This window comes from Pan paniscus, chromosome 1 (assembly GCF_029289425.2).
Source record: "Pan paniscus chromosome 1, NHGRI_mPanPan1-v2.0_pri, whole genome shotgun sequence".
In the NCBI taxonomy this organism is placed as follows: Eukaryota; Metazoa; Chordata; class Mammalia; order Primates; family Hominidae; genus Pan; species Pan paniscus.
In genome coordinates, this window is record NC_073249.2 from 15971821 (window position 1) to 15993371 (window position 21551).

The following is a 21551-nucleotide window of genomic DNA, read 5'->3' on the forward strand; positions in this document are numbered from 1 at the left end:
ATGGAAAATCAACCCATAGATTTTTTAAAGGATATTTAAATGGCTTACATAGGAAAATGATGTTTATTATTATTATTATTTTACAATCTGAAATGTACTAAGAAATATGGAAAAATTAAGCTGATATGTATTGATTGACACTTCCTTTTGTATCATGTTTCCTAGCAGGACATCTTAGTAGGAGGAAGACTGCTCTAAAACAGCCATTCGTTACACATTATGTCGTAGTCAATTCTTAGTTTATTTCAGTTGGCGATAGAGGGTGCTGTACACCTTCTACTTTTTTGCACAGAAGCGTACATTTCTTTTCCCACTCTTGCCTATTTATGATCATTACCTACCTTACCTACAATGTAGTTAGCTTAATCTTTTGGTTTTAGTGAAGTTCTGGCATGTGCTCCGTTTAAGATATCTCTGAATTTGTGTCAACAATGCAATTTCAGTTCTGTTGTATTTCGATGTGAAATGACAGAGTTACATTACTCAGTGGCTTCCGTACAACGAAGAAGAGTTTGAATGAACATTGTTTTTATAAATCTAACTAATCTTTTTCTCTGTTAATGACAGAGATTATGCCACTAATATAGACAAGAAGGAAAAGCATTATTTTAGGAGCAAACATTAAATAATGGAAGCACAGGATTTTTAAGTTTTCAAACTCCATGTACTTACTCTACCTGGTTCATGTCCTAAACCCTGACTTCATCATGTTATGTTTCCTAAGTGGTTCTTTATATGAAGACTTTATTGAATGTATTGAAGTTTATGTTTATTTACATGTGTGTATGAAAGTTGCTTTTTTTTTTTTTTTGAGACAGGATCTTACTCTGTTCACATAGGCTGTAGTGCAGTGGCATGATGATGGCTTACTGCAGCCTAGACCTCCCAGGCTCAAGTGGTCCTCCCACCTCAGCCTCCCAAGTAGCTGGGACTACAGGCATGTGCCACCATGCCCAGCTAATTTTTTTTCTATTTTTGTAATGCTTAGGTCTCACTGTGTTGCCAGGGCTGGTCTTGAACTCCTGGGCTCAAGCAATCCTCCTGCCTCAGCCTCTCCAAGTGTTGGGATTACAGGCATGAGCCACTGCGCCCAGCTGTATGACAGTATTTTAAACACCATTCTCACAGAATAACTATTGGTGTGTTTATGAATATGATAGGAAGGAGTTAGGAAAAAGAAACATCCAAAAGATTGTCAGAAACTTTACGATGAAAGGTGTAGATTATAAATCAGAAGGGAATTTTGTTACTGTAGCATCTGCATTCTTAAGGAGCCTGTGTTAGACAGTGTGATTTGGGCTACAAGTAACCTTCTGTAACAAAATGGGCTGCACGATGAGATGTATTATGTCAGAACACAAGAAGCCCAAAGGTATGATCTGTTCAAGGTTGGTGAATTCAGAGGTTTAATGCTGTCATCAAAAAACTAGTTCCCTTCCATCACTCAGCTCTCCAGTACTCAAGTTTGTCCATCACGATAGCAGTATTTATTATTCACGAATCATGTAAAGGCCTGGAGAAAGACTGTCTTTTACTTTTGTTACTACTTAAGAACTATAGAAAAATTTGCCCGAGAGCTCTCTTAATCCCAGCCAACTCTTCTTTGCTCCCCAGTGACCTCTTAGAGTTGTGTTTCTTTCTCATTCCAAAGCCAAGCTCTGGCCAGGGCGAATGGCTTAAAGACCAGGATTTTTCCCTGGGGCTAGGGAAGGACCTCATGTCTCTTCCAAAGCACACAGTCTTGGATGACTTAATAAAATGGAGTTATGTTAGGAGACATTCTGTGAGAAATGTCTGTTGAGTAGGCAGCCAACATTGTCTCCTAAAAGTTATAGATACCCTATTAGAAAATCAGATAGAGAAGTATGTCCTAGTTTTTGCTTTCTGAGGCAAAGGAAAAAAATGCCAGGATTTTTTCCTTTGTAAAAATGAGATTGCTTACTATTAATTTAAGTCTTGTCAATCTGTGTGTGATTAAATATAAAACTATTTTAGATGTAGATCACAACTAATTCCGTCATGTCCTCTTGATCAATTACCCAAGACATTTCTTTTGTCTAATAAGTACTTACCTTGCTTTGGGGTGTGGTGGAGAGGAGATGCAGCTAGGTAGCAGAGGTGTTCATCTCTGTTTCTTCCTGGTTGGTGTCTGGAGAATTATCAAGCCCACTATTTGTTTTTACAAAATATGAGGCTAGAACTTGTTGCTAAGGCCTCCCCAGGCATTAAATATTTTAAAAAATTAAGGTTGTCATCTGTAGAACACCAGGCATCTACCTACCTGCCCTATGACACACTGCAACCCTGGGTAGCCTGAGTAATTTCAATGTATGCAGGGTAATTGACCTTCTACCTGAAGGTAGCCTTGTATACATAATTTTAAACTCTTAACTGTTTATGTAAGATTGTAAAGTCTCATCCACTACCTGCTTTGGGCATTCCTATTGTCCTTGTGTTTGTGTATAATAAATAGATGACTTCTGGTATTACCAGGTAACCAAAGCTTTTGTTTTGCCCATCCTCAGAGAGATGCAGGTCAGCTCCTCCAGTACCACAACTTCTGAGAGTCAAGATCCGTCTTCTGGGGACCCTGCCGTCAGTGTCCTTCAGCAACAGCTGTTACTGATGGTGGCTCGCAGGACCCAGTCAGAAACCCCACGGGTACGTACATTCCAGAATTGCTGTTTGTGGATGTTCTGGAAATGGGATCTTAAAACCTTTTTCCAGGTTGGATTACTTGACAGGATTAGTCAGCTCTTTCCCTGAATTTTGCATCACGGGTTGTTGATATATCACTGCAAGGCAGTCTACTGACTGAATGTGAAAGGAAATCAGATAGATAGCAGCTAACCTTGGGTTGATATTAACAGGATTGCCACTGTCTCTGTTGCTTTTCAAATGCATTAGAAATTCATGCACATTGATTTTTGGTTGCCAGGTTGCATAAGTCTCACAAGAGCTCACTGGATTAGGTTGCCTTTTTCTCCCATGGTTTGGAAAGTATCTTTTTTTTTTTTAATGTATTATTGCCTTGTATATTAAATATTCAAAGATTCTTAAATGTTTGACTTAAAGGGAGACTTTATTCTTGGAGCAAGTAACATTATCATCAAGAGGTCTAAAAATGTGAAGCCTTTCATTATTTTACTAAGAGCTAACTTATTAATGTTCATTCATTTATCCAGTCGACCTTTAATGAGACTCTTGGGAGGCAGAGCCAAGGATTCAAAGCCAGAGATAACATGGGAAGTTAGTGAAACACGCAGACATGAAGTTAGAGCTGCAGATTCAATTTTGGGCATTTTGGAGGAGGGGTAATGGGGAAGGCTTCTTAGAAGAAGAAATACTTCGGTTAGGCCCTGAAGAAAGATTGGTTTCCATTGGTACAGATTGAGAGAAGAGGATTGTAGATGGGATGATGTCATGTGAGTGTCAAGTTTCTTTATTTCTGTTTACCTTTTTCCTGGAAATGTTTCAGTTCATTCTAGAAAAGCTCATCTTTGAAAAAATAATATAATTATATATATATATGTATATATATTTTTTTATGATTGCTTTGCCACATTTTTCCAAAGGATGCTCAACAATACAACGTGGCTGGCTGCAGTGGCTCACGCCTGTAATCCCAGCACTTTGGGAGGCCAAGGTGGATGGATCACCTGAGGTCAGGAGTTCAAGACCAGCCTGGCCAACATGGCAAGATCCCATCTCTACTAAAAATAGAAACATTAGCCTGGCATGGTGGCACGTGCCTGTAGTCCCAGCTACTTGGGAGGCTGAGGCACGAGAATTGCTCGAACTCAGGAGGCGGAGATTGCAATCAGCCAAGGTCGTGCCACTGCACTCCAACCTGGGCAACAGAGCGAGACTCTGTCTCAAACAAACAAACACAAAATACATTGGGTTGAAATTTATACACCATTACCCAGCTGTGCAAAGAAAATGTTGAGTTACCTTTTAGCTGACCACATATTGCTCTGAGCTCTTATTCCTGTTGATGTGGGGAGTGTAGGGAGGACTTAACTTAAAAGTGCCAGCTGCCAGATACAGTGGCTTACGCCTGTAATCCCAACACTTTGGGAAGCTGAAGTGGGGAGACGGTTTGAGCCCAGGAGATCAAGGCTGCAGTGAGCTATGACTGTACCACTGCACTCTAGCCTGGGTGGCAGAGTGAGATCCTCTCTCAAAACAAACAAAAAAAGTGCTAATTAGGGTAACTCAGCCCTTTCAGTCTTGGAGTTTGTGTGTGAACAAGTGTTTAATTTATTCAAAGAATCAGTCTTTTGGGACTGTTTATTCTCTTCCCTTTCATGTATTCAGGCTCTCCTCCTCCTCCTTTCCAGGGCCTCTGTGTGTTAGGGATAGGATTCCTAAACCTGTGGGTGGAAGTGGACCTGAGAGGGGCACTTCTGAGGAGGGGAGCATCCCCTTAGTCCCGTCACCGGATGTACTGTGTGTTGTACCTGCCTGGTTTGGGTGAGGTGCTGGATCTGCCACTCACGGACCACCGGAGACCCTGCCATTTGCCCTAGCTGTGTTCTGCACACACCGTCAGCCCGTACGAGGTCTGTGAGCTCTGCCCAGCCCCACCCCCAGCTGCCAGTATGTAGTTCTCACCACAGCCCTAGTATGTGGGGGCCCTGTGGAATACGGGCTTTCCTGAGGGACTTGCATTTTCCCCTGAGATAAGCCCGGAAGTGCTAACTCCCTACCACCCTCCAGAACATTAGTGTTGAACCTTCAAGAAGGTTCCATGAAAGTATCAGGATAGCTTGGGAAGATGTGAATGCCATTGATTTCATGAGTAGAAGAGCTAGAGGAAACTAGAAACTTTAGATTATCAAAGGTATACATCCATTGATTTAATGTCTCAAAAATATCCCCGTTAGAGCAGAAACTTGAAAATAAGTAAATACTGCAAGAATAAATCAGAAACAGTCCTGCCATTCCTTATTTTACATTTGTAATCCTATAAATGTCACGATGATGCATAAAAACTCAACTCATCTGTAGCGTTTTATTGTTAGACACTTAACCAAATTCATTGCTTCAACCATTTAAACTTTAAGTAAAAATTTTTAAAGTTCTATATTCTAATATATATGGGTATGGAGGAGGGAAAACGAAGATTGCTAGCCAGGCTCATGTTTAGACCCTAAGAAAATATTTACGAAGTCTCATACTGGGAAAATAATGTAGTTCTGCTATTTGATTTCTAAATATAATTGATATCACCAGGAAATTAAATTACGTTTCAGCCACAAAATAAAAATTAAATAGGTTTTCTTGTCATTATCCAACAAATATTTGCTGTAGGCTGGCTATGCCTGCAGTTTTGTGCTAGAAGCTTGGTATACAATGGTGAAAAGACTCAGTCCCTGCCTGCAAGAAGTTTAACAGCCAGTCAACCAATTCAACTCTATACAACAGAAATTCTGATTAGAATAGGCTCTGGTGGTGTGGGACACAGGAGAAGCTCCAGGCCAGGAAATAGGGGATCAGAGAGGCTTCCTCAGCAAGGTGACACCTCAGCTGAAATGTGGAGGATGAGTTGGAGTTAACCAAATAAAAGGAGATAAGACTATCTAGACAGAGAAACGACCTGGCCAAAGGGGCCTGGAGGTGAGGCTGAAAGCAGGTGTGCTCAGTGTTACTGGAGCCTGGAGGCACAGGGGAGCTATTTCTCAGAAGAGACTAGCAAAAGCAAGCAGGAGATAAGGCTCGGAAGACAAGACTTTAATCCCCTCCTTCCCGCATCCTCCCTGCCTTTCTCCTTCAAGTGCAGCACACGAGCTCTGGGAGTGCTTCCCCCGCAACTTTCTGCAAGCTCTTTCTAGTAAAGGATGGAATTCTGCAGGCTCTAATGGGCGGGTGGTCAGGAGTTGAGCCAAGGCCAGAGGAAGACTTGTCTGAAATTCCTCCCTGGTACAAATACAGTGTGTGTGTAGGGAATGAAGTGTCCCTGAAAGGGGAGCTCCCAGAAAGGGCTGTCACTTTTATGAAGGGCTGGTCACTTAAAATACACACACACACACACACACACACACACACACACACACACACACAGGAGAAGAGGAGGTTATTTTTCATCGTCATAGCTGTAGAGTTTAGCTCTCAAGCACAAAGGGAAGGGCAGAGCTTGGGGCATGGTTGGAATTGGTGAAAACCTGTTGTTTGAACTCAAGATTGGCATTCAGGGGTTTTGAATATTACCAATTAAAAATGTTGCATGAATCCATGTTATAAACTGGTACTTCTCTGTCACTAAGTTTATCCATCATGTGCTTCTAACCCCACAGAGTATATTCTGTAGACTCATTACCATGGTTTTTAAAATCTTACATTGTCCCAATATGTTATGGGCCAGTACCTGGGTAATCACCTTGAAACATTTTGCTTATTACACTGCTGGTTGAGAGGCAGGTGCAGTCTACCCAAGGGCAGCATAGGATCTGTAGGAATACAGCATTTTCCGCTTCCATTTACTCTCACCTGGATATGGTCTCCAACTCATTCAGCTTGTCTTACATTAAAAAATGAGATAGTATTGTATGTGAAAGTGTTTTGTAAACTCTAAAGCTCTATGCAAGTCTATGATAGTGGCATTATTATTATTATTATCATTATGGATAGCATGACGGTCAAGCATTGCATTGGTCCTAAACTGATGAGAATTGGTGAGAATTGCAAAGATAAGCACAGTGCTAGGCCTGGCTGACTGTTATTCTAGGTAGATATAAAGGTAGCGTTTACGTCACAATTTACTATCATTAAAACATTAACAAGAACTCATAAGAATATTGGCATTTACTAAAAGATGAAACAATTGAAATAATTATAGAGATGAAAAAGAGGAGACATCAATTATAATATCGTAACATTTATTTTTCATCATACATATTCATTTATTTGAAAGTATATTAATACTTTAAAAAGAAAAAGTAACATTTGCATCTTTTTCACTTATCATGTTCAGAAGTTCATTTAAATATGGATGTTCCTCAACTTAGAATGGGTTTATGTCCCTATAAATCCATCATAAATTGAAAATATCGTAAGTTGAAAATGCATTTAATACATCTAACCTACTGAATATCATAGCTTACCCTGGCCTGCCTTAAACATGCTCAGAACACTTACATTAGCCAACAGCTGGGCAAAATCATCAAATACAAAGCCTATTTTGTAATAAAGTATTGAATATCTCATATCATTTATTGATGTTCTACTGAATGCTTATCACTTTCACAGTATTGTAAAGTTAAAAAATCATAAGTTGAACCATTGTAAGTCAGAGACTATCTGTAATAGGTTTAGAATCTACATGATTTGTTATTAATTTTGGCTGCTAAACATAGCCACTGTTATAATAGGATAATTCTACTTTTAAAAAAATATGTTTTATCCCTCAAAGTTTTCCTCACATCCAGTTATAATTCACATTCCACTTGTATGTTTTGAACACAAGTTATGTGCATGGCACTGGGCTAGGTACTCTCATATTTGATGTCATTTTATCTTTAAGAGAAGTCTTCAGGTTAGGCATTATTTAATCTGGGGGTTGAATATCTAAGGAAACTGCAGTGCAGAGAGTACTGGAACTTGGGGTATTGAAGGGACCCTGACCCAGTGTTCCTTCCTAGTTGTCCTTTTGTCACTGTTAGGGTCTCCAATGCTCACATCCTCCTTGGCAGCCACTCTGTGATTTCTCAAAATTCTATTTCTAACACCAGAGTCCCTACCAACCCTGCCTTCCCAGTGCTGAGTTTGATAGCTGTTAGGAGTTACACGTAGTTCCCCAAAGGACCACTTTTTCTTCTGTCTACTGTTCACTCTTCTACTCCTTCTCCCTTTCCCCTGCCCTTTCAGGTAAAATCTACAGATACGTTCTGAGAAGCTGAGAACCTCTAATTATTTTCAATATCCACCCCCCAAGAAAACAGGCCAATAATTTAAAACCATCTGTGCCTGTTCTGACTTTGGGGAGGTTCTATAGAGCTGATCACTTACTCTCTTTCACATAACAGGGCCTATTATCTGTTTTCGTTTTTATTAGATATGGTTCATTCTCAAAATCACAAATCTGACTTTGTTTGTTTTAAATAACTTTTTATTTGTAACCCATTATTCCTCATCTTATTTTTGCCAGTTTCCATTATCTAGTTTGCTTTTCAAATTTGTGTTGTTAACTTTTTCTCTCACAATGAGACTATATGTATTATCTCTTGAACTCTATTTGTTTTGCTGTGAAGGTAGCTTTCTCTTTACTGATGAGCACTGCTTGATGTGTTGATTCACCTGGGCCCCCTTAAGCATGACTGTAGAAAGAGCCCAGACTTTGGCTTCCAGCAAATCTCTTCCTAATCTAGGACCTTGGGCCAGTGGCCTAATCTCTCAGAGCCTCAGTTTCTTTTAGGAAACTGAGCTATTGTGATCTTTTAAGGATTAGAGATAATATATGGCAAAATTATGACTTTACTAGTTGGTGGCAATTGCTAATATCATCAAAAAGTCTTATTTGTTATCTGGAACTCTTGAAAGTAGCATTATTTGAACAGTAGAATTTCTCAGGTATCTCAGAAGACATAGTCTTTTATTCTTAGATTTCAAAAATTCCACCAAAAATATTTCTAAAAGGTACACTATCCTTCCCTGCCTTCTTAAGAAGAATATACTGATAATAATGTAAGTTGTTCTTGATAATTCAAATTCATTAAATGAACACTGGATATTATGATATAAACACTAATCCATATGGGGCGTGTGTGTAAATCCAATTATCTTGTTTTTTAAAAAGAACCTTAGTTCAACTTTTATCCTTTCCTTTGTCCTCCCTTTTCCTAAGCTCTTTCTCAGAATAATAGAATTAAACTTGCAGGCCGGACTTACTGGGCAATGGAGAGATGGTAAAATTTGCTTTCTTGGAGAGTTCTGCAGTGGCATTTAATGAAGCAGCTGCACTGCCCTCATGCATGCCAGGCACTTTGACATCAGTGACTGCCCCTATTCTTTGGCAAGGCTTAATGAATCAGAGGCATAAACATCTTTTTTTTTTGTCAGTTTGTCGATGCATTCATTTTTTTCATTATTTAGATCACTTACAGTGAAAGATAAAAGTGATGAATATGAAACTCCTTCTCAGACTCCACTGAGGGTCCTCACTTACGCAAGCCCCTTAATTGTTGATGCACTCCAGGGAATGCCCAAGACCCCTTTACTCCATGCCTTCTCCCAGGATGTCAGTCCTACACTCTCTCGTGACTCACTTCTCTCTCCATACATAGATACAGATGTGGATACGTTTATGCATGTGTGATGATGTTATCATGACTGGTTTGCTTGCCTATTCCCAGAAATTTCTAAACCCCTGTAAGGTAGAAACTCTTTCTTGTTATGTTTTCAGTTTTCAACATATATTACATATAGCATTTGGTTTATATAACCTACACAATAACTATTTTGTTCAATGAATGAAAACATGAATGATATTAAAATGATGAGAAATATTTGAATTTGAATTTGGTACCAGAAAATAGGCCAAGAATAATTGTTGTTACTCACCAAAACATGTAACTCTGGGCTTCTTTGATATCTAAGGCAAAAAAATAAAATTTTATGAACCTTTTTTTCCCATAAAAGAAGTGAAATCATTTCTTTTTTTCATTAATTTTTGAGGAGGTTTTTTTTTTTAAGCAAGGATTTTCATTTAAGCAGCAATAAACAGCACAGTATGCTGGAATCTTTAATAAGTTTTTAAAAAGATGCAGGCATAGTCTTCATGTAATTTTTTACATACTGACTTTTCCTAACAGCTAAGGGTATCATATGAAACTCCGCTTTAAGAAGGCATTTTTCTTCCTATTGGAAGGAATGCTCTCAGCTGTTGCTTACCCTTGACCTGTTTATGCCTCATACATGGATTCTTACATAACAAGGACAGTAAACCATGGGCTCCTGTGCACCTGATTCTTATTTACACTGTTTGTCCATGTGGCTTCAAGGAAAAGGACTCCTTTGTCGCGGGAGGTTTACTATAAACCACAAGTTCATCATCATGCAAAGAAGCTGTTCCTGCTGAGATGACACCAGGCAGTTTCCACAAAGCTGTCTTCTGTGTTGAAATAGAATTCCAGGCCCAAGTAGCACTTACAATCTCAACTTTCCTGTTATCATTCAGTCCAACTCATCCTGTATATTGCCTTCATGATAGATCAACTTTCCCTTCAGATGCCTTTTGCATTAATATTTGATATCCGGAATAACTCCATTTTCCATAGGCTGAGTAAGCAGATTAGCATCTGGAAATGGAGAGACGGTAAAATTTGCTTTCTTGGAGAGTTCTGCTGTGGCCTGTAATGAATGCATGCCAGGCACTTTGACATCAGTGACTTCTCCTAAGTTAGGAAAAAAGTTGTGCAGTCTGCCCATGTATAACCTTGTGCTTTGTAAGCCAAAGACAAATGTAGAAGTTCTTTAAAAGCCAATGTCACCTCCACCGCTGCCCTTTGTCCCATACTCATCCCTTTCTTGTCTTTGCCCTTCTTTTTACTCTCCTGTGTCTTATATTTGTCAGCCTAGAGGAAATCATAACCTTAAATCCATGTTGGAAAAGTGCAAGGCAAAACCAAACAAAAATACAGATTAGAATAATCCAGCAATTCTGTTTCTGAGTGTATATCCAAAATAATTGAAAGCAGGAGCTCGAAGAGATATTTGCACACCTGTGCTCCTAGCAGCACTATTCACAAAAGCCAAAGGGTGGAAGCAACTTCAATATCCATTGACAGATTAGTGGATTAACAAAACGTGATACAGACATACAGGGAGTATTATTCAGCCTTAAAAAGAAAGGAAATTCTGACACATGGTACAACATGGATGAAGCTTGAGGACACTATGCCGAGTGGAATAAGCCAGTCACAAAAAGGTTCAACTACTGTATGATCTCACTTACATGAGGTACCTAAAAGTGGTTACCAGAGGCTGGGGAGAGGGTAAATGGGGAGTTGGGGTTTCAGTTTTGCAGGATGAAAGGTTCCAGAGATCTGTTGCACAACAATGTGAATATGGTTAACACTATTGAATTTTACACTTAAAATGGTTATGATGGTAAATTTTATGATATTTGTTTTTCACCCACAATTAGAGATATATAGAGGTTAGAAATAGAAGCTCTGCAGGGGGCTGGGGTATCTAGAGAAGGCTTAAGATAGTAGCAAGAAGTGACAAGCAAACCGTCAAACAGTGAAGGAGGAGCTGCATGGGAGCTTTGGTTTTAACAGCTTCTGTACACGGAGAAAGGGAAACAAAACACAGGTGGGATGTCCAGTGGGAGGCTCCCCACTTCATCTGGGACCTCACTGTTAGGATTAACTAAACACATTCTATTACCAACATCTTCACTACGGGGACTGCATGGAAAACTGCGTGTTCCCAACCTTGTTCCAGGCTCCTAAGAATCCCTCATTAAGTATTTGATAGACAAATCAATGAAGACTAATTTTTTTTTTCAAAATTGAATTCTTTTCCACTGAATTAGAGCTAATAAGAGATGAATTAGGGGTTAAAACTTTTACTATCTGGGTCTAAATTTCTCCACATTTTAGTTTTAATGATTTAGATTTTTTCAATAAATATTTCAGTTTTTCTTATAGCAGGCTTCACCAATAACCTAGATATTGCCAATGAAAATCTTTTTACTCTTAGTAAAATTTGAATATGTATCTCAACATTAACACACTTTTCAGAAATGAAGTCATTTAAGATCTTTTATTGAATTCCTACTTTTCATAAGAACTATTTTTATAGCAGTTTCTTGGCCTTAATGAGCAGTAGCATTTTGATGTGATGAGTAGCATAATTTTAATGGTACGTTGTAAAGAAATTGAAGTATGTTGGTAAGAAAAGCGCTTTTTGTTGATCATTATCCTTTTCTTAGAGTATTTAGTTTGAATGAAATATGTTGGTTTACATATCAGAATTTGAACATGTGCTTTTTGTATTTTTAAATTATGGGGTACATATATATGTGTGTGTGTGTATACATATATATATATATTTGTGGCCATGCCATGACAACATAAAGCCCTTTTTTCTGTTGTTTCTTTTGGTATCTAAAAGCATGTGAGTCAGGATCTGGAAGCCTCGTCATGTTCTTCAACACAAGGAAAATTTAACCGAGAGCAGTTTTACAAATTTATCATTTTCCCTGGCAAGTGGATTAAAGTCTGGTATGATCGACTGACCTTGCTGGCATTACTTGATCGGTAAGCCACTGAGCATGCACACACACTGTCGGAAGGCACACCGGGGACGTGACAGTGCCCACTGCATGCTTTCAAAGAGAACATTGTCACTTGCACATTTTCAAGTTGTACACTTCCTTTGCTGACAACCCAAAGTTAAAGCAAAAAGATCCTGACAACTTAACAAATTGTAGTTTAGCAGTTACAATGAGAAATAAGACAGTTACAATAAGTAACTCTTATTAATAATAAATTAACATATTAATTAATAATAAGAGATAATGAGAAATAATAAGTTACAATAAGAAATAAGAAATGGTTTGTATTTAAGGTTTGTTTGGGCACAGTAGCATGCTTTGGTGTACTCACGTCTTGCCCTATTTTTGTGGGAAAGCCTGAGGCCCATCTGTAGCACAGGGCCTGGCTTGACTGGGTGTGGGCATGGGGAGAGGAGGGAAGATGAAGTAGGGTGATTTCTGCCTCTTTCCCGGACACCTTGGATTCTTATTGCTCACTTGTATCTGATGTACACTCACTTGAATGTTAATTTTTCCTTTAATCTCCTTTCCCCTTTCTCACCTCCTCCTACCACTGTTCCATACAGCAAAATGTTGTGGGGTTGGAGCTGTGGTTACTGGGTAGGGAGAAAGAGGAGGAGAAGTTAAGGTTAGTTAAAACATGATGGAGGCTGGGCATGGTGGGTCAAGCCCGTAATCCCAGCACTTTGGGAGGCTGAGGTGGGCGGATCACCTGAGGTCAGGAGTTCAAGACCAGCCTGACCAACATGGTGAAATCCCATCTCTACTAAAAATACAAAAATTAGCCGGGTGTGGTGGTGCATGCCTGTAGTTCCAGCTACTCAGGAGGCTGAGGCTAGAGAATTGCTTGAACCCAGGAGGCGGAGGCTGCAGTGAGCCGAGATTGTGCCACTGCACTCCAGCCTGCACAACAAGAGCAAAACTTAATCTCCCCCCGACCCAGAAAAAAGAAAACATGATGGAGATAGGCCTAAGGAGTGGGGGCTTCTCATTTGTATCTTTTCCTACCTCAAAATTTGCACATAACAGTTTATGATGTTCAGGGGCTGAGTAGCACTGACTACACGGTTGGCTTGAAAATTTCAGATGCTATTACTAATGCTGCCATAAGCAATTGCTGAGTTTCACAGTTTAATGCCAGCTCTTGGGGGCAGTGGAAAAACTGGTTGCCTGTCTTGTTGTCATTGGTCCCCCAGTGACTGGTTTTTATAGTAATGTCTTAAATAGTGTGATCACATATGAAAAAAACTATAGTCATGCAAAATTACAACAGTAAATTTCAGGACGCACAAGTCAGGGAATGGAGTTATAATGGTTTTCCTAACAACACTATGTTACCCAAGGGGCACACACTTAGAAGGAACATTTAATACTTAACTAAAAATCCAAGATAGTATATTCTGGTAAATGAGGCATTTTTGAAATATTAATTATTTTCTGTTAAAAAGAAATAATTGAAAGTTGGACTAGCTTGCATTAACCCTTCATGTCAAAACAAAAATAAATGTATCTATAGATTTGTCTGTTATTTTAAAATCTACTTGGTGACAAAAAATTCAATGGAAATCCGTTGGAGGTCTAAGAAGGATGATGAGGATGACCGCACTTTTTAAAAGCTTATGTTTTCATTATTTTAATCACCTTTCTGGCAAGTTACAATGGGTTTTTAAATGTTGTGCTTAGGGATGACCTAGAAATAGCACCATTCCCTTATCCATAGATCCTTCAGCTGGTTGGGGAATCCCTGGACTCGAGTCAGCCTTGGGAATTAAACCTGGTCCCTACTACTTATTAGTGCTATGATCTTAGGATGGCTATGAAACCTTTCAGTGTGTCCGTTTCCTATCTGTTAAATGGGTATAATCCATACACAGGGAGGTTGTAAAGATTAAATCAATTTAATCATTGAAAGAGTTCTTTAAATATTAGTTGCTCCTATTATTATTATTATTACTTGGAATGTGGCCCAGCTCCCAGAAAGAAGAAAAGTTAAAAATAAATAAAATTAGGCTAGGCAAAGTAGGTGTTGTCAAATCCAGACACTAAAATTTAGACTGTTAGTTCATAGGTAACATAACTTTTTTTTTTTTTTTTTTTTTTTACTTTAGTTCTGGGATACATGTGCAGAACATGCAGGTTTGTTACACAGGGATACATGTGCCGTGGTGGTTTGCTGCACCTATCAACTCATCATCTAGGTTTTAAGCCCCACATTCATTAGGTATTTGTTCTGATGCTCTCCCTCCGCTTGCCCCCCAAACCCTGACAGGCCCCGGGTGTGTGATGTTCTCCTCCCTGTGTCTATATGTTCTCATTGTTCAACTCCCACTTATGAGTGAGAATATGTGGTATTTGGTTTTCTGTTCCTGTGTTAGTTTGCTGAGAATGAGGCAACGTCACTTTTAATTCAGAGCCGTATAAGCCTACCAAAAGTCATCAGTCAGCAGGATTGGTGATCTGCTTTTATAATTTAGAGTCAATTAAAATAAGGAAAGGGACTACATGAACTCACAGCTCACAGTGAGGAAGGAGGAAGAAACCCAAAATACTGACCTAGAAAAACTGAGCTGTTTGGGACCTTTGCAAGGAGAGCATAGTCCCCAAACAGGGCTGTGGGTTGGAATCACTGGGGAAGCTGGGTAAAAATGCATAATATGCATAATAAAAACAAACTGTAAGAGCTAGGCAGGAAGCGGAAGAAAGCAGTGGGTAACAAGCACTAAAATTGCACTAATCATTGCTATAAACTCCCATAGAATAAGTCATTCTGCATAACATTCTTCAAAAGAGTCAGGCTGTTCTTCCTTAAAAATGTTTTCTTAGTCTTTGGGCGGTAGTTTCATGGTTCCTGCCGTTGCAGTTCCAGCTATTTGCCTGCAGTTCTCCACCTATTCTACTCAGATGTTTCTGGACTTGTCCTATTCTCCTTACTTATATTCTCTGATTTCATATCTTGCCATTACCCTTTCCTGCAAAACACTGAGAGTTTATTTTCATTTATCTAGTCGATCAGGTCAGCATCTGAAATAAGAAGTTGCCCTTCTGTGCATTATTTCAACATTTCATTCATTCAACAAATATGAACCAAAGCACCTGTTCCGTGCTAGGATCTGTACTGGGCACTGGGTATGGAGTGATAAATAAAACAGCCATTGTCTCTGCCCTTATGGAACTTACTTTCTGGGAGAGGAGAGAAAACTGTAATAGGGGCCATGAAGGAAGCACATGAAGGCCTGAGATAGAGAGACCTGAGAGGGAAGGGCACTGATGTTCGAACTGGTGGTTGGCAAAGGCTTTTCTGGGGAAGATACACACAAACTGAGATATAAAATGAGAGGTAGCTAGCTATATGACAAGTAAAGAGGAAATCATTCATGCTTCTCAAACTAAACTAATTGTCATCAGTTACCATGAGAACACACACTTATAGCTCTCATCCTTAAAAATCCTGTCTTAAAACCATAATTCTCAGCCAACTAACACAGGAACAGAAAACCAAACACCGCATGTTCTCACTCATAAGTGGGAGTTGAACAATGAGAACACATGGACACAGAGAGGCAAACATCACACACCGGGGCCTGTCAGGGGGTGGGGGACAAGGGCAGGGAGAGCATTCGGACAAATAGCTAATGCACGCGGGGCTGAAAACCTAGATGACGGGTTGATGGGTGCAGCAAACCACCATAGCACATGTATACCTATGTAGAAAACCTGCACGTTCTGCATATGTATCCCAGAACTTAAAGTATTTTTAAAAAAATCCTGTCTTACCCCACTTTTTTACCAGCCACTGTCCTGTTTCTCTGCTCCTCTTTGCAGCAAAACTCCTTGAAGGGTTGCCTGTGTTTGTTTCCATTTGCTCCTTTCATTCTCTAATAATCCTGTCCCATTCAGGCTCCCCCAACCCCAAAACTCCGTTGAACCTGCCCTTGTCAGGGTCACCGTTGATTCCATCTTTTTCTTCTCACGTTACTAGACTCATTTGGAGTATTTGACAGAGTTAATTTCTCCTACTGCCTGGTAGAGGTTCTCTTGGTTTCCAGGACTCAGCATTCTCTTGGTTTTCCTTCTGCCTTGTTGGTCACTGCTACATAGGAAGGGAAGATTTACAGGTTTTTCTGCCTCCTGACCCTTTAATGTTGAAGTCCCCAGTGGCTGCAAAGCTCTTGGTCTTCATTCTTTCTCTATCTGCCCTCCTTTCTTTGGTGATGGCATTCAGTCTCATGGCTTTTAATATGCCAGTGACACTCGGATTTATATCACCAACTTGGACTCATCTCCTGAATTCCAGACTTGCATATCTAACTACCAAATTGACATCTCATGATATCAGGATGACATCTCACATCCAAGACTGAGCTCTTCATCTCAGCCTCACCCAAGCCTGCTCCACTTGTGGTCTTCCCCATCTCAGGTGATGACAACTCCATCCTTCTGGTTTCTCTGCTTAAATATCTTGGAGTCGTCCTTGAGTCGTCTTTCCTTTCACACCTGCATTCAGTCTCTTGTAGGAAGTTATTTTCGCTGTTCCTTCCACGTGTATCTATTGCATCTTTTCAGTGTCAATGTGATCACCTGGTCTGAGCCATTTCATCTCTCATCTGGTTACTGCAGTAGCATCTTCCCTGCTTCTATCCATTCATTCTCTTTGTATAGTATTTTTTTTTAACTTGTCACGTTGCTAGACTCATTTGCCTAGACCGTTGCCTAGGCTGGTCACAAACTCCTGGGCTCAAGCGATCCTCCTGCCCCAGCCTCCCAAGTAGCTGGGATCACAGGTGCCCATCATGCTCAGCCCCTGTACACTATTCTTAACCCAACACAATATGTCTTTTCAACGTCACTGCTTTACCGACCGCCCACCAATGGCTCCCCATTTCACTCAGAATGAAAATCAAAGTGCTCACAATGCCCTCAAGTCCCCCATGCTGTAGCCACTAATTTGTTTTCTGGCCTGATCTCCCACTATCCCTGTGGACTTTTCTCCATCCATACTGGCCTTCCTTTTGTCTTTCAAGCATGCCAGGCAATCCTCCAGCTTAAGACCTTTGTACTGGCAGTTCCTGCGCATGGAACATTCGTCTCCCAGATGTTTGCAGTGCCAACTCCCTCACCTTTTCTCTCGCCTGGTTCTATTCTTTTTTCTGTTGCATTTATGTTTACATATTGTATATTTTACTGAACTTTTTTGTTGATACTTACTTATGGCACCACTCACAGGAAAGGAAGCTCCCATCTCTTTTGTTCACTGATGTCAAAGCAGCTAGAGCAGTGTGGAGCACTTTTGCTGCATGAAGGAAGAAACCAATTTTCCTTTGCAAATTGGCTCCCCTTCCTAATTTCTGCCGTGGATTCTGCCATGATCCTTTACTTCTCAGGTTTTTAAATCTGGGAGTAATCTTTATTCTTTCAATCAGTCCTTCGTTGTCCATAATCCATTTGGAGTTCTGTCAGCCTCACTGTGAATTGTGTCCTCGAGTCAGGGGTCCTTTCCTACTCCCCAGCCATGTGAGCTTCCCAGGCCCTCATTACCTCTCCTGGGAGTTTTGTTTATCCTTGCTCTGTTCTCTTTCCCATCCAGTGCACTTTGTAAACCTCTGCATGATAAATCTTTCAAAAGTACAACCTTAGTCATGTCACTCTTTGCCTGGCAAGTAAACTTTTTAACCCGATATTTAAAGATAGATAAAAAAGAAACTGAGGGAGAGAGGAGTGGGAACCTGGGGGCAGAGGAATTGAATCCTGGCAGAGGAGAATTTGGAGGAAAAATATGTTTTAGGAACCTTATTCTTTGCCCTCCCCAAACAGAAAAAGGTTTTTTTTTCTTTGAAATTTTATTTCAAAGACCTTTGGATATTTTTAAGTATCCATCAAAATGTTATGAGATCATGAATTTCATGGACCTCAACACACCAAATATATTGAGCACTATTAAAAGTGCACAGTGGAAAATAAAAGATACCCACAATTTCCTTTTTGCCAAATATATTTTGGTTTCTCCCGATTAAAAAAAAATTCAACTTGAGCCTCATGATTATCTGAATACTCAGCCTTTCTATATATTTCTATGTTATCTTTCTACCCTATTCAATTATTCTGTAATATATCAGCTGCAGTTCAGTCAACCAAATCACCCACTGTTTTCCTTCTGGCTGTTGTCCTCAGAGTTTCCCATCCTTCCTTGTTTAGGAGGCCCAAGGCTATGCCTCTCGGCAGCCCCAGCTCCAAACTTATTTTACTATAGTTATTTATTTTTCTATTTCTTTGAATCTGTGAAATCTGTATACGTATCTATCAATCAATCATCTCTATAGCTATCTATCGGAAATTATATATATAAAGTCCCTATCAAATGATTCATGCATTTGTTCATTTCTTCAAATGTTTTCTCTTTACTGTTTCTCTCATTTTTATTAGCTATTGGAGCATCAGGTGTCAGCATTAGATTCGGGTTCTTTTTCACTCATTTTTTCATTCATTAAAAAATGTTCCACAGAATGGAAGAAAATATTTTAAAAAACGAAGTATTGTTATCCAGTATACAAAGAACACTTAAAACTCAACAGTAAGAAAAAGGAACAACCCGAAAATGGGCTTAAGGCCTAAAGAAACACCCCACCAAGAAGATATACAGATGACAGATAAGCATATGAAAAGACATTCAACATCAATAGTCCTTAGGGAACTGCAAATTAAAGCAGCAATGAGATACCACTACACACCTGTTAGAATGGCCAAAATCCAAAACACTAACAACACCAAATGCTGGTGAAGATGTGGAGCAACAGGAACGCCCATTCACTGCTGGTGGGAATGCAAAATGGTACAGCTACTTTAGAAGACAATTCAGCAGTTTCTTATAAAACTAAACATATTGTTCACTACACGATCTAACAATCATGCTCCTTGATGTTTACCCAAATGAGTTGAAAACTGACGTCCATGCAAAACACTGCACATGAATGTTTATAACAGCTTTATTTATAATTGCCAAAACTCAGAAGCAATCAAGATATCCGTCAAAAGGCAAATGGATAAACAAACTGTGGTATCTTCATACAAAGAGATGCTATAAGAGATAAAAAGAAGTGAGGCACAGAGACATGGAGCAACTTTAAATGCATAGTACTTAAAGAAAGGAGCCAATATGCAAAGGCTACGTACCATATAGTTCCAACTATATGGCCCTCTGGAAAAGGCAGAACTATGGAGACAATAAAAAGATCAGTTGTTGCCAGGGCTTAGGGTAGGGGAGCGATGAATAGGTGGGGCACAGATTTTTAGGGCAGTGGAACTTTCACTAGAGTTCTGATTTGGTGGAGACATGTCATTATACGTTTGCCAAAACCCAATGTACACCACCAAGAGTGAACTCGGATGTAAACTATGGACTTTGGGTGATACTGATGGATAATGATGTGTTAATGTTGGTTCATCAGTTGATGTTGATGGTGGGGGAGGCTGTGTGCATGTGTCTGTGGAGAGGGGCTATGTGGGAACTCTGTACTTTCCCCTCAGTTTTGCTGTGAATCACAAATGTCTCTCAACAACATATCCTATTAATTTTTTTTAAATGTTCACAATTGCCTACTTGCTAGGCACAAAGTAGCCAAATATTCTTGTCTAAAAAAAAATATCAGCTTAGTGGGGTAGAAAAACAGGTATATGAGCAAAAACTGGAAAGGTGAGAAGTATACTCAGAATCCTTGCGAATGACCCACCCAAACACCCAGGCCCCTTGTTCCCTGACCCTGTGGTCCATGCCGTCCCCTGTGACTCCGTTTCTGCCACTTCCTTCCATGGCCTCACCCTGCATCTTATCCTCTCACAGAAGTCTTCCACCTCTGACATTATAATCCTGTCTCTGCTCATCCTTTGTATCTCTCTCTAACTTCCTCAAATGTTCCTCAGTCCTCTCCAGCAATTTGCCCCACCATATTTCTCTTACCTTGCAGCCCTTGCCATCTTCAGTTTTCTCCCTATTCTACCTAGGCTACATGATCCAGCCCTGTAGACCCTTCCTATCTCTATCCTAAAACAGCCTTACGTTGTCCTTTGCATACCCACCTGATAACACTCCACCTCTGGATGACCCCACCTCTCTACCCTATACCTTGTATAGGGAGTCCAAACAAGAGTCACCCAGTGAGACAGTGTGGACCCGACACACCCCAGGGCAGGTCCTCCGCACTGTCAGGAAGTTGCAGCTCACCCTCAACTCTCCTGCTGGAGCTCTCCTGGCTCCTGAAATTTGACAGTAAACTCGGACACCAAAAGTTTTATCTGGAAATGATTGTCTGCTTAGGCCAGGTGTGAATGCATCCCCCTTACCACCCCCTTCTGTTGAAAGGAACCAGTGAAGCTCTTTATCTGAAACACATTTCATGGTCATGGATGGAATCATTAACTACGTTTTGCCAGTAAACCCAGTTTAGTGGCCAAGGAGATCCAATGGGATGAGATTTTATTTGCTTCAATAACAAAAATCTGGTATTAAGTTGGATTTTGTTTATATAGCATGAGGAATAAGGAAAGAAAGAAACCCTAAAATCTCATAGGGGAATAAAGTCTTGCTTAAGGTAACTACTGTGTTGTCATGGTTCATTTTTTTGGAAACATGAAGGCATTCTGTTTAAAAATGGCAAAACTGGCTGGGCACGGTGGCTCACGCCTGTAATCCCAGCACTTTGGGAGGCCAAGGAGGGCAGATCCTGAGGTCAGGAGATCAAGACCATCCTGACTAACATTGTGAAACCCCATCTCTACTAAAAAAAATACAAATTTAGCTGGGCTTGGTGGCGGGTGCCTGTAGTCCCAGCTACTCCGGAGGCTGAGGCAGGAGAATTGCTTGAACCTGGGAGGCAGAGCTTGCAGTGAGCTGAGATCATGCCACTGCACTCCAGCCTGGGCGATAGAGCAAGATTCCGTCTCAGAAAAAAAAAAAAAAAAAAAGGCAAAACTTACTCTTTTTTTTTTTTTTTTTTTTTTTTTTTTTTGCTTTTATGTATATATTTTGCACAGAACTGAAGACATCAAGGAGAATGTACTGGCGATTTTACTCATTGTCCTGGTTTCCCTCCTTGGATTTCTGACCTTGAGCCAAGGCTTTTGCAAAGATATGTGGGTGCTCCTCTTCTGCCTCGTCATGGCCAGCTGCCAGTACTCCCTGCTAAAGGCAAGACCACATCTAATTCTTACCAATAGCGTGTGCTGTCACTAATGTAGCCTTGAAATCATGAGATGATGACACAGACACTTCTGATTT

At 40.0% G+C, this 21551-nt stretch overlaps 1 protein-coding gene across 2 annotated transcripts in view; it reads left to right on the forward strand.

Moving 5' to 3' along the window:
* PCNX2 (pecanex 2) overlaps positions 1 to 21551 on the forward strand; it is a 309377-nt gene that overhangs the window by 57044 nt on the left and 230782 nt on the right. For both annotated transcript variants that reach the window (XM_024927813.4, XM_034949151.3), the window contains 3 exons: positions 2526 to 2661; positions 12121 to 12266; positions 21308 to 21461. In XM_024927813.4, the coding sequence (XP_024783581.4) occupies positions 2526 to 2661; positions 12121 to 12266; positions 21308 to 21461 (436 nt within the window). The remainder of the gene's footprint in view (positions 1 to 2525; positions 2662 to 12120; positions 12267 to 21307; positions 21462 to 21551) is intronic.